General features: G+C 44.5%; 1 protein-coding gene and 1 long non-coding RNA gene across 5 annotated transcripts in view; one reads left to right on the top strand and one right to left on the bottom strand.

Moving 5' to 3' along the window:
* Positions 1 to 433: 433 nt before the first annotated feature.
* On the top strand, positions 434 to 7,575 carry LOC118900906. 2 transcript variants are annotated; one of them, XR_005021250.1, is made up of 3 exons: positions 434 to 624; positions 1,309 to 1,704; positions 6,736 to 7,575. It is a non-coding gene; the product is annotated as an uncharacterized LOC118900906 (long non-coding RNA). The 2 variants fall into 2 exon arrangements; XR_005021248.1 differs by lacking the exon at positions 6,736 to 7,575 and having other exon boundaries at positions 1,309 to 3,707.
* The window catches only part of RGL1 (ral guanine nucleotide dissociation stimulator like 1), a 286,150-nt gene continuing 274,231 nt past the window's right edge, over positions 3,386 to 15,304 (bottom strand). For all 3 annotated transcript variants that reach the window (XM_036863740.1, XM_036863756.1, XM_036863748.1), the window contains 3 exons: positions 12,134 to 12,388; positions 7,585 to 7,699; positions 3,386 to 5,131 (listed from right to left, as the gene is read on the bottom strand). In XM_036863740.1, the coding sequence (XP_036719635.1) occupies positions 4,944 to 5,131; positions 7,585 to 7,699; positions 12,134 to 12,388 (558 nt within the window). In that variant the 3' untranslated portion in view covers positions 3,386 to 4,943. The remainder of the gene's footprint in view (positions 5,132 to 7,584; positions 7,700 to 12,133; positions 12,389 to 15,304) is intronic.

Below are 15,304 nucleotides of genomic sequence, written 5' to 3'. Positions count from 1 at the left end.
CAGATGTTATATAAACGAGGATCATCAGAAGTAGACATCTGGGGGCAAGGTATTATTTAGAATGCTTCTCCCATTTAGAATGCTTCTCCCATTTTGAAACTGGTGCCTTTGTATTGGGTTGGCCAAAAAGTTCGTTCGGGTATTTCCATGCGCTGGTATGAAAAACCCGAACGAACTTTTGGGCCAACCCATCTTTTTTTTAAATGGCTGGAGCAATCTAGAAACAGTTTAAATCATTTACTTCTCTTCTTTTTTCAACTTGATTTACCGGTACCCTTTGTGTGGGAGATTGTGACTGCAGCACAAAATGTTGCTCTGAGTTGAACCAATCGTAGGAATAAAAATGATTTCTTTTGAGGAAACTGTGACAAAGTACTCGATACTGATCACTGGTGTTCGCTCCTTTAACTCCTCATTCAGTTGGTGCTTTTCACCCACCCCACGGGTTCATCATGCATCCTAGGTGGGCGTTAACTCGCAATGTCATCCTGGTCCTTACGGCCCCGTTTCCCCATCATCTGCGAGATGAAATCATGGTCAGGAAAACAGGCAGCAGAGCTCCGACCAGCAGCAGATCTCTCCTTGGAGACTTGCCAGAACCAACCAGATGCACATCTAACCAAGGTAGCCTGTGGAAATTCACATGTAGCTTTTGTAAATTCACATGGTTGGAAGGCTGGGGATGGAGCCAACAGACCCCAGACATCCTCTCCAGCTCCAGCAGGCTGTAGAGGAGCATCTGTCAGGAAAGCTCAGTCCACTGTGACACCCACATAGCAGGGTTTGGTCATTCAGAGTCCTGCCCCTGACCTTTGGCAACTGACTTAACTGCTCTGGGCCTCAGCCCCGGGATCTGTAATACGAGGGCGAGGACTACATTATTTGTAAGAAAGATTCCTTCCACCTCTTAAGAAAATGTTAAATACCTCAAACTGTTAAATAAGTGAATTGCTTCCACACAGTTTTCTGGGTAGAGATGTTGAAAAACCACACCAAGGGGTGGTTTTCTAATTCGGAGTCTTAAATTAACTAAATTTGTCTGGCTTCTATTTGAATCTCGCAGTTTATGTGTAAACACTTTAAATTTCCTAGATTTTTTTTTTTTTTTAATTTGACATACAACTACGTCTGTAAAGTAGCTCCTAGTTGAGTCAAAGTAGGGACCACATTAGAAGCAGGTAAACTGGTGGTGACCGCATGTTAGAAATAAATTCTATAAGGCTAATTCTAAACAAAATTAAATTACTCTTGTTTTTTCTCCTCCTTTGAGCACCTCTCTTTCTTCAACCCTTCCTTTGCTCTGTGCAGCCCCCATCTCAAGTCTTCACTGCCATCTCCTCCAAACACTTTTCGGAGAATGTGGGAAGATGAACAAAGTCATGCACCCTAGTGAGAAGACAGAACTCCTTTGTGCGGGGACGGAAATGCTCGTCTACTCCAGGTGTCCTCCTCCATTTCCCCACCTCCCCTGTGTTTAGATTGGGGCCATAGACTGGCCAATGCACTGTGAATGGAAGTGATGTGGTCCCTTTCGTCTAAGGCAGTCAGGAAGAGTTGTGAGTTCTCTCTACCGTCACTGGGAGTTGAAGGAAAAATCTGAGATGGCGGAGTTGCAAGATGGAAGCTGCCTGGATCCTTGGAGCCGCTAAGGAGAGCTGCCCGATTTGCAATAACTAGTTCAGTTTTCAACGTGTCATATCTTAAGTAAGTTACTGAGATTTCATGGTTTGTTACTTTAGCCTAGGCTAGCCTAATAATCCCTTCCAGAATTATTTCATTTTAACAGAGATCCTAGGGGAAACGGTAATGCAAAACATGACGGAAATAACTTCTCATAGTGGAACTGTGGATACAGGTTGTAACAGGTGCCATTGCGGCAGCCCTGTAGAAAAAGAGGGTTGACGTCGGGGAAACTTCTCGATACCACTAAAACTGGGACACGGGGCAATACTGTATGCCTCTAGTGGTCCTGTGCTGCATGGCAAATTTGAAAAGGCTCCAAAGAAGGAAATTTTAAGACATTATTCCTTCAGGCAAAATCTCACCAAGCTGCTTCTACAGGGAGGCAAAACAAGGGAACCCATTTTCTCAAATGATTTTGAAAACATAGTCACCTAGTGCCAGACGTAGAAATCCCTTTTTTTCTTGCCCATATTATCAATTATTAAAACACCTACTTGGCTTTCTCCACTATCCCACAAGGACCCAGAAAACTTGATAATTTGGATCCATTTAGGAATTCCCTTTTTTTGGGAAACAATGTGACAGAATGACAACTTGCATCTGTTGAATGAAGCTGCCTTTTGGGAAGACCTTGTTTCCTTCCTCCACAGAGGCCCTCCCGGCTTCCGGAGCATCGTGGATGGTTTCAAGAATTGTGCAGATGGTAGCAATTGGAGACTCAGGAAAGGCTGTCAAAAAGAAGGCAAAGTACTGCCTTGGATCCCAACTCTAAGTTTGATTTTATACATACAAAGTGTCCCCAGCCAAACTACTCCTAAGAATGCTGTCCAGCAGGGCATCACCTCTGATGGCAGTTTCCTAAGACGTCATCCTTTCCCCTAAATGCACACGACACTTGCCAGTGGAGAGGGTCCCTCCTAACTGTGCCACTGGCTTTCCCTCTGCTCCCTCCAACTGAACCAGCATGGGCTTCCAAAAAGCTCCTTGACATACCTAGAACCCAGATCCACCAGATTAATACTCCAGATACAATCCCTTTGGGTCTGGCCGCACATGCCAACCAAGTCCCAAACCAGTTTATTAATTTGACCAAAAGGTAAACAGATGATGGAGATGCAGAAAGACAAGCATGCGAGCAGCTAGAAGTATTAGCCCGGCTGGCCACCAGGAAACAAATTTAAGACATTTAAAGTGGCATTAAATAAATGAGGCTATGTTTTATCTACTTGTAACTTCCATTGTCTTTTTTAAAAAAGAAAAAAATATATATATATTTTACATTGCAGTATATAAATCTAGACTCTACATATACAGTATAAATACACAAGGCGAGCACATGGGCACAACACGTATGTCTGTCTTGGTAGCCGCGCCCTAAACCAGGCCAACAGTTCTACATTTTCTTTTTGACCTTCCAACCAAGAAATTCAGCCTGAGGCTACGTTTCCTTCAATCCCCATGATGTCTAGCACCCTGGCCATCCCTCCTCCACGCACAGAAGCACAAATCGAACCAGCCTCGCAAACAGAAAAAAAGTGCTTTTCAACTAGTTGAAACCAGTCAGTCTTTACAATTCGGTCTGATCTAGAAAGACCTAAAGGAAATCTGAGGCCTTCCTGGCTCATTTTCATTCTTTGGTCCACCGCCACAAATCTCTAGACTTACCCTGGTGTTTCTTGCAGATTTCATATGGCTATTTATGTAACATAAATCACACATAACCTTTGGGAGCTGTCTTACAGGGTAGAAAAAAAAAAAAAGCTCCACATTACAATCTGCACTTCATATCTGGGTTCATTCTTTATTTTTGGAATAAAAACTGGTATTTTGAGAATTTTCTTCTTAAAAAGGACAACATTCTGAAAGTGCTTCTTAAACGCATCAACATCCCACATATGGCTTTGTAGTTCAAACCCCAGCCACAGCTCAGATTTGGAAGGGAGAGGATGATGGTGGTACTGGAGACAAAAGTGTCACTTAACAGTGATACTGTGATACCAAGGGTGGAAACCTGAAAAAAAAAAGTTATTGATTCCATCTGGAAGAATGTACCTCTTTAGAAACGAGTTGGATAACATACGGAGCCCCATTTCTTTCCCCATGACTAGGCACAGGAAGGCTATAAAAGTCAGTAAGTAAAACAGGACACTGCTCTCAGCAGTGAACATCTTCCGAGGGGCTATTCACAGAGCAATCGCTGTTCAGAAATCTTTCACAGGCTCAAAATCATCAGTTACAGTCAATCGCAGTAGGAATTTCTACACCTGAGGAACACATTGCACGTAATATAGAGGTACTGCGATCCAGATGGCAAAAGACTGCAGACATGTAGTTTCACATGCAAAAAGCAATCAGAAAAAAACAATGAAGTAGCGGCATTCCGAGACGGATCAGAGTCCACATGAGCCATCATCCTTTTGCGCTTTCCTTTCTGGCTGATAAGTTACCAAAGAACATGGCTGTATGTGCAAGAATGATTGTGATATGTTCTTCGGGGGGGAAACAGACAATGCAGTTGCCAGAAATCAAAATGGGCTTTGTGTTGCCTCCAGAGGTGTCACAACGGCTGGACCAGTGGCTCAGACAGGCCTCCAAAGCTGCTCCTCGCCCTCCCTGGGGTAGCAGAACTTGGCCGATGCAAGCAGAGGTCAAAGCCACTGGCTCATCCAAACCCTTTCCGAGGTGGCCTTTCATTCAGCCTGTGGCAGTTCCCGCCTCTGCGGTTGTTCTTTTCTGGTGGCACTTGATTGAGAAAGTAATCCTCTCCCTTTATAAAAATAGTTTGGGCTGCTTATAATACTGGCACAAAGGACACTCTGTATTCCTAGGGTTGATTCTGTTTACTTGGAAGGTATGAGACGAGGTTCTCAGTTCCTTCTATTTCCCTGTAAAAAGTGACCTCGACTTCCCAGGCCATTGTGCAAATTTGTTTCTCCATAGTCCAGAATATCCCATAAGTCCCTCATATTTATATATATACACACACATACCAAATATGTGTACATACATATATATTTATAAATGTGGGTAATTTTGCATTTCGGTCTTAGATAGGTCAAAGAGAATCATCCTTTTCGTGTCAAGTTCATCTCCGATTTCCCCACGATGCCTATCATAGTGCCTTGCACACCAGAGGTACTCAATAAATATCTGTCCACCTCACCAATGATCCTCTAACACTGGGTGGTAGCTGCAATCACCACGGCCTGTTCTCAGCCCCACCCTGCCTTTGGCAAGCAAGGGGCCACTGGTCTCTCCCTTCAGAGGGTGATTTTGCTGTGCCTGTTGCTCCAGCAGCCCCGTTTGGCTGTCCTGGGCAACGTCAGGCTGGTCCGGCTACGTAGTTTTACTTGCTCTTCCACAGAGTTCTTTTTGCGTAAGATGAAGTCAAAGTTCACTTGGCTGTTCATGGCATAGAAGACATTTGCCGAGTCTGGGATCACAAGTTCTAAAAAAGATGAGGAAAGAGAAAGTAGTCAGCTCGTGTAGGTCAGCCCAGCACTGACCGTGGCAGGTGGAAATTCTGCTCAGACACACGGCTGAGACTATGGCCCTTTGTCCCTGGAATGCAAACGGAACCAGACAATGACCACCACTCCCTCCCCGCAAATTGGTTCCAACAATTTCCCAATCCCGATTTAAAAAACCTAAGTGCGAATCCAATCTTAGAAATTCAAGCCACGAACAAAATGCGCAAATGCAGTATGTTTTAGCTGGAAGGAAGTGCAGTAGGAAGCAGAGGCCTACAGGAGTTAAAAGACATTCCCAAGAGCACAGCTAGTCAGGGGCAGAACTGGGACCCGAACCCGGGTTTCCAGCCTCCCGCAGTCCATTTTCCACTCCACTATGCAGTTTTTCACAGAGACTAAGCGAATCCAATAACACGGGAAAAAGGCAGAAAATCTACACCATTTTCCAGAACTCTTTACTTGGAATATCAAAATATTTTTTAATAATCCCAAATCAAACCAGTATGTTACACCATTTGAGGCCTTGCTTCCTTAAGAACTTGCATTTTAATATTAAAGGGCAACCAAATAAGATAGTATCTAGCTCTTAACATTTAAACCATTGCCTACTGCAGTGACCCCCACCTATATAGATAGCTGCAATTTTTGAACAAGGATTATTCCAAGCATAATATGAAGTTATTGAGCAAAGTGATTTGAACTCATTTTTATTTTTAAAAGAAGGTATATACTCTTTAGCACTCAGGGGTAATGGATATCTTAAAAAACTAACAGGGAATAAAAAAGGTAAAATGTGCAAGTCTTGCTTTGCGGCCGTGGAGTGACGGAGGCAACCAGGAGAGGTGTCTGCCTGCAGAACTGGATTAAGTCGACCTTATGTTAACTTCGACCACTGAGATTCCACAGCACGACTGATGCAATCAGGTTCTGCGTGACTCTGCTACATTTTGCACAAATGTTCCATAAAGGATAACACCCTTAAAGTGTCCCCAGTCTCCTGCCCACATATTCCTGGGTCAGTAACAACCTACCTCACAGCTATATATCAACAGATCTCCAATACGGTACACTTTCGGGTGCATTACTTCCTGTCATAATCACCCATGATGCACAAGGAACCAGTAGGGTATTGTCGCCATTTAACTAATTAAGGACCAAGGCCCAGGGACGTCAAGCAGCCCACCTGCCACCACACAGCTGGTGAAGCTGGGCCCCAGCTGCACCCTGGGACTCCTGGACCTTCACACCCACTGGCCTCACCTTGGCGTGTTGGTTTGTGGATGACACGGTAAAACCCAAGAGACCACTTTTCAGGCTTGGACTTTTAACAGTAACTACATTAAAAGATGAAACTGAGAAAGGTTTGCCCCACGACCTAGGGCTCAGCTGGATGAAAGAAAACTTCCAAGAATTTTCTCAGAGGCTATAGTTTTTCATTGCTAAGAAAAGGTACGACTCTAACTTCGCCTACTCTCGTCGGGGCCCGAGATACAGCCCTGGGTGATTTGTTGGTCAAATGGAGTATGAATAACTGCTCCCTTCCATCACCCCCGCCTTGTATAATTCTTCTTTTCCTTTCTAGGGGGAATGCTTGTTGGGGAACTGCCCTCCCTTGAGACACTTGCACTGGTCTGTGCTGGGTCTGTCGGTAGACAGGGTTGGCCTCCGTCAACAGCATTGGCTGTTCCTTCTGCACTTGGAAAAGAGACTCAGTCTGCCTGAGTCTCTTTCTCGGACGTGACACGGCATAGAGGAGTTACCTACCAGCTCGCCGCCTCCCCCTCAACAAATACAACCCCAATTCAGATTAGCAAAGCGATACGTGCAGGGGGATTATGTGCCCGGAGTTTTCATAAAAGGGATTTCTTCAACTAATGGATTCCTAGGCAAACTGGAGCATTTCATAGTCACCAGTTCTTTGCCTCAATAAGTGTGAGGTAAAGAACCTTCCAATCCTGGCGCTTGAAGATCAATCATGAATAAGGACCAGCTGAAGGACAGACTCTCATAAACGGTTAACTGAAACCATGAGAAATTATCGCAGGAACTGTGACATTTCAGGGTCACGCACGACCTGGACACACATTATTGGTTAATGGAGGTGCATGGCCATCGGCAAAGAGCCAACAGACCCCACCCATCCCCCAACTCCTGACACAGGGAGGGACCTCTTCCTACAAGAAGGCTTGAGGGGAAGTTTACAGAGAACGGGCGGGAGGAACGCTCAGCAAAACCGCAGAAGGCAACAAGGGTTGCTGGGGGACCAGCCTGAGACGCTTAATTCTACAAGTGAGGTGATGGCACGGTTCCCGGCAACTCCACCCTAGCGTGATTAAAAACCCTCACTTGGTTCCATTTCAAAAAGACATTGTATCCATGTCCCATCTTCTCACACTGGGGCAATCTGCCTTGAGAACGAACACGCGCCTACCTTTGTCCTCCGAGATGACCTGCACCAGCTCGTACTCCTCAGCCGGGTCCGAGTCCAGATTGTGCTTCAACATCGCCCTCTGGATCACGGCAGGAGTTTTATCCTGGCTCGTCAACTGGAAAGACAATGAAAGGGTGTGGAAAGCATTTAGCTTCATGTCTCCTGCAACAGTTGTGCTGACCTTCTTATCCTTGCTGTCTTGTGCCTTCCCGGGAGAAATGGCCAGGTGGAATGAGAAAGGACCAAGAGCCAGCACTCCTAAGTTCCAGTCCTGGCTCCATCCTCACATAACAGGTCATCTTTTCTCTCGGTCACCTGCTCTCTCAGAGCCACAGTGTCTTACCCCATCAAAACAGAGAGACTGGGTGCCTTGCCAGTTCCAATGGAGGTCCCGATGGAAGAATATATATGAGGGAGTTGTGAAAAATGCACAGCGTTTTCAGTCCTGGGCCAAAATTATCCTCACCTGTTGAGCACTGGTTACAACCTGTGGGTCAGAACGGCCACGGTTCTGCACACTGACCATTGCAAAAAGCACAAGTGACTCTACAACCCAGGAATCCCCCCCACCAGGTATCTACCAAGAAAAATACAAGCATCAGGTCCACGAAAGGACTTGTACACAAACGTTCATAGCAGATTTATTCATAACAGCCCCAAAGTGGCATCAACCTGAATCTCCATCAACAGGAGAACAGGGGAGGCTAAAGACAGTGTAGTGTGTTCAGGACAAGAGTGCGACTCAGATAAGATAAGAGCAGCTAGAAGGAGCTGAGAACTGAAACGTGCGACAATGTGATGCATCTCACAAACATCACGGGCGAGTCAGAGAAAGCAGACACAGAAGGTGACACGCTGCAGGAGTCTGTTCTTTCAGAAGCAGGCCAAATCAACCTGTGGGGTTAGAAAACTAGCTAACCTTACCTTCAACTAAGGTTAAGGCAGGATTGAAGGGGCATAAGGGAATTTTGGACGGGTGGGGGCGATAAAAAATGTTATGTATCTAGACTTGGGGTGGTGGTTATATAACAGAAGTATACATATGTAACTATATGTACACATATATATGGTTATAGTTATAAAAACCCAAAGAACTGAACACTTCAGATCTATGTATGTAATTATATGTAAATTACGCTTCAATAAAAATGAGCTTCTAAGTGTTTAAAAATAATAAATCTAACATTTTTTACAGTACAAGTTAAGCCTCCTCTCACCCCAATTCTCCCCTTCATCTCTGCCCATCAGCCAACTATCTTCAGGATGCTCAGGGCAACAGGAAAAGGGGGCTGACTTATGTACTATCCCTTGGGTGATTTCTTTAAATTTGAAAGAAAGCAAAATGAAACACAGATTATTCTTACTTAGAAATAAAAGCTGTTCTCACCAAGAGGTAAGAGGAGAGAGACAGCCAAAAAAAAGAAGGACGACGACGTAGTAGTCTGATTTTTTCCAAGAAACTGTCATTGTGAGCCCAAGGATGTCTGGGCCCACAGGCCTCCCTCCGATCTGGGGCAGCAGCTGTATTTGTGATTCAGGAAACAATACGCATTACAATGGGGTCCCTGTAAGTGACAAAGACCATGCTCAAGGGTCTGTTACCAAAACATCTGGCACCTCCTTATACAAGGGAGAAACAGATGCATACAAAATTCTAAAGGAGAAAAATTAATTTTTTATAGTCTAAAGGAAGTACTCCTGCAGCTGCATCAAACTGGTCCAGGAGCATAAAAAGCCAGAGGAGAAAGGACACCAACTTGGGGGATGGTTGTTGGGTTAAGGTGGTTAATGTTAAGTTATCAACTTTAAACCTACTTAAGGAGAAAACCAGGCCACCCTTATTTTACCTTAAACCTCACCAGGTGTGTCCAAACAAGGATGGGCTGGCCAAGGGCTTTCCTTGAGAGTCTGTCACTTTCTACCATAAACGCTACTGCGGAGAATTGATGATCACAGACAATACTAACAGCTCAGTCGTGCAGCCTTACGCTGATATCCTGAACCAGCACTGGCCAGTAGATACATACAATTCGAGCCTCCTCTGTAATTTAATTTATTTATTTATTTTATTTTATTTTTATTTATTTATTTTTTTAGATTTTTTTTTAATGTGGACCATTTTTAAAGTCTTTATTGAATTTGTTACAATATTGCTTCTGTTTTATGTTTTTTGTTTTTTTCTGGCCACGAGGCACGTGGGATCTCAGCTCCCCGACCAGGGATCGAACCCACACCCCCTGCATTGGAAGGCGAAGTCTTAACCACTGGACTCCCAGGGAAGTCCCTCATCTGTAATTTTAAATACCTAGTAGCCACATTTAAATTGTTTTCAAAAGGGAAATTTTAATATTTTACTTAAGCCAATACATCCAAAATATTGTATCAGCATAAACTCAATACAAAATTGTTAATAAGATATTTTACCTTCTCATTATTGTTATTTTTTTGTACCAAGACTTCAAATACCTGGTGTGTACTTCACACTTACAGCATATCTCATTTTGGACTTTGCCTATTTCAAATGCTCAACCACCACGTGTGGCTGGTGGTTACGATACTGAGCGATGCTTGGGTGTCACCCTCATACGCCTTAAATAGGAATGGGAAACATTCCCTGTGCCCTTCCCTGAGCTTAGTTTTCTAACGCCACAGGTTGGGCCTGTTTTTGAAAGATCGGACTCCTGCAGGATGCGGGATATCTGATTTCTTTGGCTCAACATGGTGTTTCAGAGATTTATCCACATTGCTGCGTGTTCAGTTCTCGGTTCCTTTTTGTTCAGAGACACCGTAGTTACACAGCTGGCACTTACTCCCCTGGCTGGCATATGTGAGAGAAGCCATGTGAGTAAACCACCCTGAAAATACAATAATACGGCTGATGACCTCGGCTGCCTGGTGGCGCCCCTTCCTCACGGACACTCCTGTATCACCCCTCCCTCACTACCACGTGGGCTCCGCCTCAGCCCTTCCTCACTCGCTGCAGGACTGCATCCAGCTGATAGAGCTGGACAGTTCCCAGTGTTCGACCCCAGCACCAGCCTTGCACCAACCTGTGTTTCTCACCATCTACTAGGTGATGCCATTTGGATGTCCTATGGTGACCTTGGATGTAAGTGCACCCCAAACCCCCTGCTCCAGTAGTTTACACTGCACTTGACGGGACCACCAACCATCCGGCTGCCTGGACAACCTTTCGTCCTCCCTTTTCCACTCCCCCAGAACAGTAACCAAAAAGTTCATAACTAAATGGATGAATTCCATAATTCTAACTTAGAAAAATCTTGCAAAAATCCATACCATCTCCAGCCACACGACCGTCATTCAAACCCTTAACACGTCCTACATGGAATATAATGGCAGCTTCTAACTCGCTCCGCCACCTCCAATCTACTCCCCCTGCAATTCTGAATCAGGTCTCCACAATGCCAGCTACTTCTCTAAAGAACAAATCTGATCGCCACCTAAAAGCCTGCGCGATAAGACTCTACTGCAAGATTAACGCAAACTCCTTCATGAGGCCCGCAGGCCCTTTACAATCTGATCTGACCTCTATTAAAGTATTTAATACATTTTGAAAAATGCTTTATGATCTCCTTTTTGATTATTAGTTCCTCAAAGACAGAAATGTCTCACTCATCTCCCTGTTCCCAAAGCCTGGTCCAATGACTAGTACACAACTAATGTTCAAGAAATATTTTGCTGATTTAGTGAATGCTTTAGTAAAGCTTTTCTTTAGATGTTAAAAGACAGTGCCTCCTTAACACTTACATCATATTCAAAGCTGAGCTTATAAGCAGTCAGTGTGGCTCGAAGAAGGCAAGTCATGAAGATGCAAAGAGACGCGAGATTTACATTTTACTGTGGGATTTTACTGCAAAGGAGAGTCTGCTTTTCAATACATGATACGGCCTTTAAGATAAGGAGTCTATTCTTGTAATAAACACACCAGACCTTACACACCCAAGGTTATTACCAGGAGAGGCTCTGTATGTATTCCCAAAAGACTGCCATTATTCAACACATTTTTGGAACTGTGCTCAGAAACAGAGTTTTTATAGGAAGCTCAAAAAGGTCAGTCTCATTTATTTATAAGCATAGTTCCTCGTGGATGCAAACTGTATGTCCAGCTTGATCATCCACTTTACTAAGTCTGAGTCCAAGTGACTAAAGGAGAAAACTTTGCCGCCACCGAGGACATTGCTAAGAATGCACGGCAATTCAATGATAAATGCAGACACGTTAATCCCCAGGAAGACCTGCAAGGAGGCGTGCAGCAGTGGGATCTTCCCTGGGATACATTTATGTCGTCATCTCAACTGAGAGTTTTGAAGAGGGTGATACTGACCTGGATGAATAAGGTTTAGCAACTTTTAAGACGTAAAAATTATATCCTATACGCACTGCTGATATGCAGATTTTTATATATTATTAGTCTATATCCAGGGAGATTTTCGCATTCATTCGTGTGGCACATACTCATTTTGTGTGAATGCACGTATACGTGCTGACACGGCACGTGAGTACTCGGGTGTCGGTCTGAGCGCCTTACCATGATGCTCTTGTACATGTTGCCATTGTTGTCCTCTATGCTGATGCGGATTATGCAGGTGTCATCGTTCTGTTGGTTGTAAACGGGGGGCAGCACTGTCGAGGTAATGGATGTCACAGAGACAGAGCGCTTGTGGATTTTCGGGTTGTTGTTGCAGGGCGGAGGGGAGGAGAGGGGGTTCATCAAGGACGACATCCCTGAGGAAGTTGTGTCCATAGAGTGGATGGAGGAACAGGAGGAGGAGGACTCGGAGAGCTGGAAGGGTAAACACACCCCAGAAGGAAACAGAACTGTTAGAACCTTGGCCAACAGTGTGCTTCCCAAGCGTCAAAGCAGAGGTCGATGTTGAGACTAATAAACTTCCGTTATTTCCTCCACAGCAGCCCACAGCACACGTGCGTCTTATGTCTGGTGGAAGCACCCCCATGGCAGATGCCTGTCAGTGACTCAGTGCTCAGCCGAAGCACTCTGCATCATGGGAGGCAAGGTGGTCCTCTCATTTCCCTAGCTTTTAGCTGCTCTGAAGGCGGTTAACCAGCAGGTGGCAGCAAATACCAGAAACTAGAGGCAATATGGGCTTGTGAAGGAAGCCCGAAGCTTACCGGGCAGAAAGAAAGCCCAGTCCTACTGCCTTGAGCAGGAAGGATGCTTGACCTGCCCGCAGAGATCCTTTCTATTGTGATTCCGCTTCACTGTCAGATTTTGGAGCAGGAGAGAAATGGCTATATTTTTAGAAGTTTCTAAGATGAGGACCACAGATTATCCAGCTCTGCAGGGAACATGAGGCCGTGGAAAGGCACCTGGAGATGGCCTGGCCCCAATCCCTCTCTACTGCTGAGGAACCTGAGGCCACAGCTGTTGACAGCACCATCAGGCTGTGCTCTCAAGTTTCCTGACTTCCACGGCCAGGTTCACAGAGCAAGGGTGCAGCCAAGGCCCAGTCTGTAGTCGATGAGAATGTGGTGAATGAACACAGCGCACCACTGCCCCAGGGACGCTCAGCTCTGAGGCTGTGAGGCTTGTGATGAGCTTTCAGACATCTTATCTCATTTTGGTCTCCCAACTACCTTGTGAACAAAATTCAGAGCATTAGAAATATGAGGGAAACACGATTCAGAGAAAGAGAGTGACTTGCCCAAGGGAACACAGCCTATGAGAGGCTCCACCACTAAACCACATTTGTTTCCAGAACCAACTGTACACATTTTCATGTTGTACACCAAGGATAATTAAGGAATGAAGTACTAGAGTTAATGTGTTTTTCTGATTAACGACAGGGTTCTTATATGTGCAACACCAAATACCAAAGAAATAGGATGTCCCCCAACTGATTAGGTGGTGGTCCAAAAATATCATTAATTGAATCATTTGAAATATCAATTCTTTTTATAGAAAACTACAAATAATTTCTCAAAATGAGCTGAGCTAAATTATACCACATTAATCCAATAAAATAATCTGGAAGTCATTTAAAAAATAAATAACTTAACTAATTTCTTTCGTACCCATCTACCTTCCCATGGAAACAAAGTACAGAAATTTAGCTTTCTGATTATCTAGCTTCCAAGTAAAATGGAGTCTCCTCTCTTTTATTTCCTATGACTTCCCTTTCCTGTGGCATAACTGTACATTAAATAACTGTACGTTAAATTCGACTGCATCATTAGTTTAATAGAGCCAGCAAGATGATGTGACAACTCCAGTAATGTAGGAGTCTAACTGAGGCTTTATCATAACATTGTTTAGTTACTTTTTTTTTTCTTAGCTTCCCAAGTGAATCAACTTAGTGGCTCAATTTGAGGACTAACTGGTGGTGGATAATTTTAACAGCCTGACTTTGCTTGCAGGTATACCACACAGTAGCCAAGAGGGTCCACTTTCCAACTACTGGTTCAATTTTTTCCCCTTCCCTTTCCTCCACATAAATCCTTTTCCTTTTGTTAGATTTTTTCCATGATTTTAATGACATTTATATTTAAGATAAAGCCTTGAAGATGCCTGGGTTATAGCACCATTAAACAGACCACCTCATGAGCCCAAATTCTTACTGGGAATTTAAGTAGTGTGGAGCAAATGTGAAATAAATGTTTAGAAACCACGATCAGGGGAATGAAGAAAAAGGAATGCAAATTACACTTTACTCAAAAGAGGGACCTCACAGTGTAGCCAGTGGGAAAGGCAGGTTGGGTGTGGAGGGCTGCAGGACCTCAGGGTAGGGAGGAGCAGTGAAGGTCTCTGGGGCCAGCCAAGCACTGAGCAGAACTGAGGCCTTTCCAGTTAACATTTAGGGCTTCTGCAACCCAGCAACTACTTGCATCCAATTCAATTACTCATTTTTAAACCCACAGAAATTCGTGACTCTGAAAAATGTTCATCCAAAGAATTAAAATTCATGACTTGTGCAAGAAACTGAAGAGCCAGTGTGATAAGGGGGGAGACAAAAAGGATGCAGCAAGGGGTGTGTGCACAGGACACATGCAGGGCTTCTGCATAGTTTTAAAAGGGATGACCCGGACCTGTGTGCACGTCCACTGCATCAACAGATGCAAATGTGATTCTACCTCCTCTCTGGACAGGGAGAAATCCCACAAAGATGTGGGCAATAGCTTAGTTGTCACTGTTGTACAATGTCCACCAGCAGAAATGGGGCCTACAAAGCTTAAGAACCTGTCAAAATGTGAATGATGGGGCCTCACTCCAGATTTTGACAAAGTCAATGCTGAGTGCCAAGTCACGGAGAATGATTCCATCCCTGATTAAGGAGATACGCCTGAGAGAACAGCCAGTCCGTGGGTGTTTGCCGAGCTTTCCTTCAATATTTGGAGCATTAAAGATGTGTCTCCAGATTTCAAAGCAAAAAGGTGAGAAATCCCGCTAGGGCAGCATCTGAGTCATCTCAGGTCTAATGAGCCCTTCCTGGATTGGCTATTTTGTCACAAGGTCTCCTGAGGGTTCCCAGATTGCTGCTGGTGCCTACAACACAACGTGAAACAGCACACGCATCCCCTTGCAGAATGGCAGATACAAATGAAAGGAAGGAATTGTTACCGACACTCTACCTCACTGGCCTAAGCATAAGCTAAGGGGCCAGAAGTCACTTACACAGCAAGTCTGGCCAGCCAAGATCCTCCCCCAAAATGGTGCAAGTCCTAGTCACATCAAAGTTGACAT

The sequence above is a fragment of the Balaenoptera musculus genome, chromosome 1 (genome assembly GCF_009873245.2).
Source record: "Balaenoptera musculus isolate JJ_BM4_2016_0621 chromosome 1, mBalMus1.pri.v3, whole genome shotgun sequence".
NCBI classification, from domain to species: Eukaryota; Metazoa; Chordata; class Mammalia; order Artiodactyla; family Balaenopteridae; genus Balaenoptera; species Balaenoptera musculus.
This window is presented reverse-complemented; position numbering and strand designations above follow the sequence as displayed.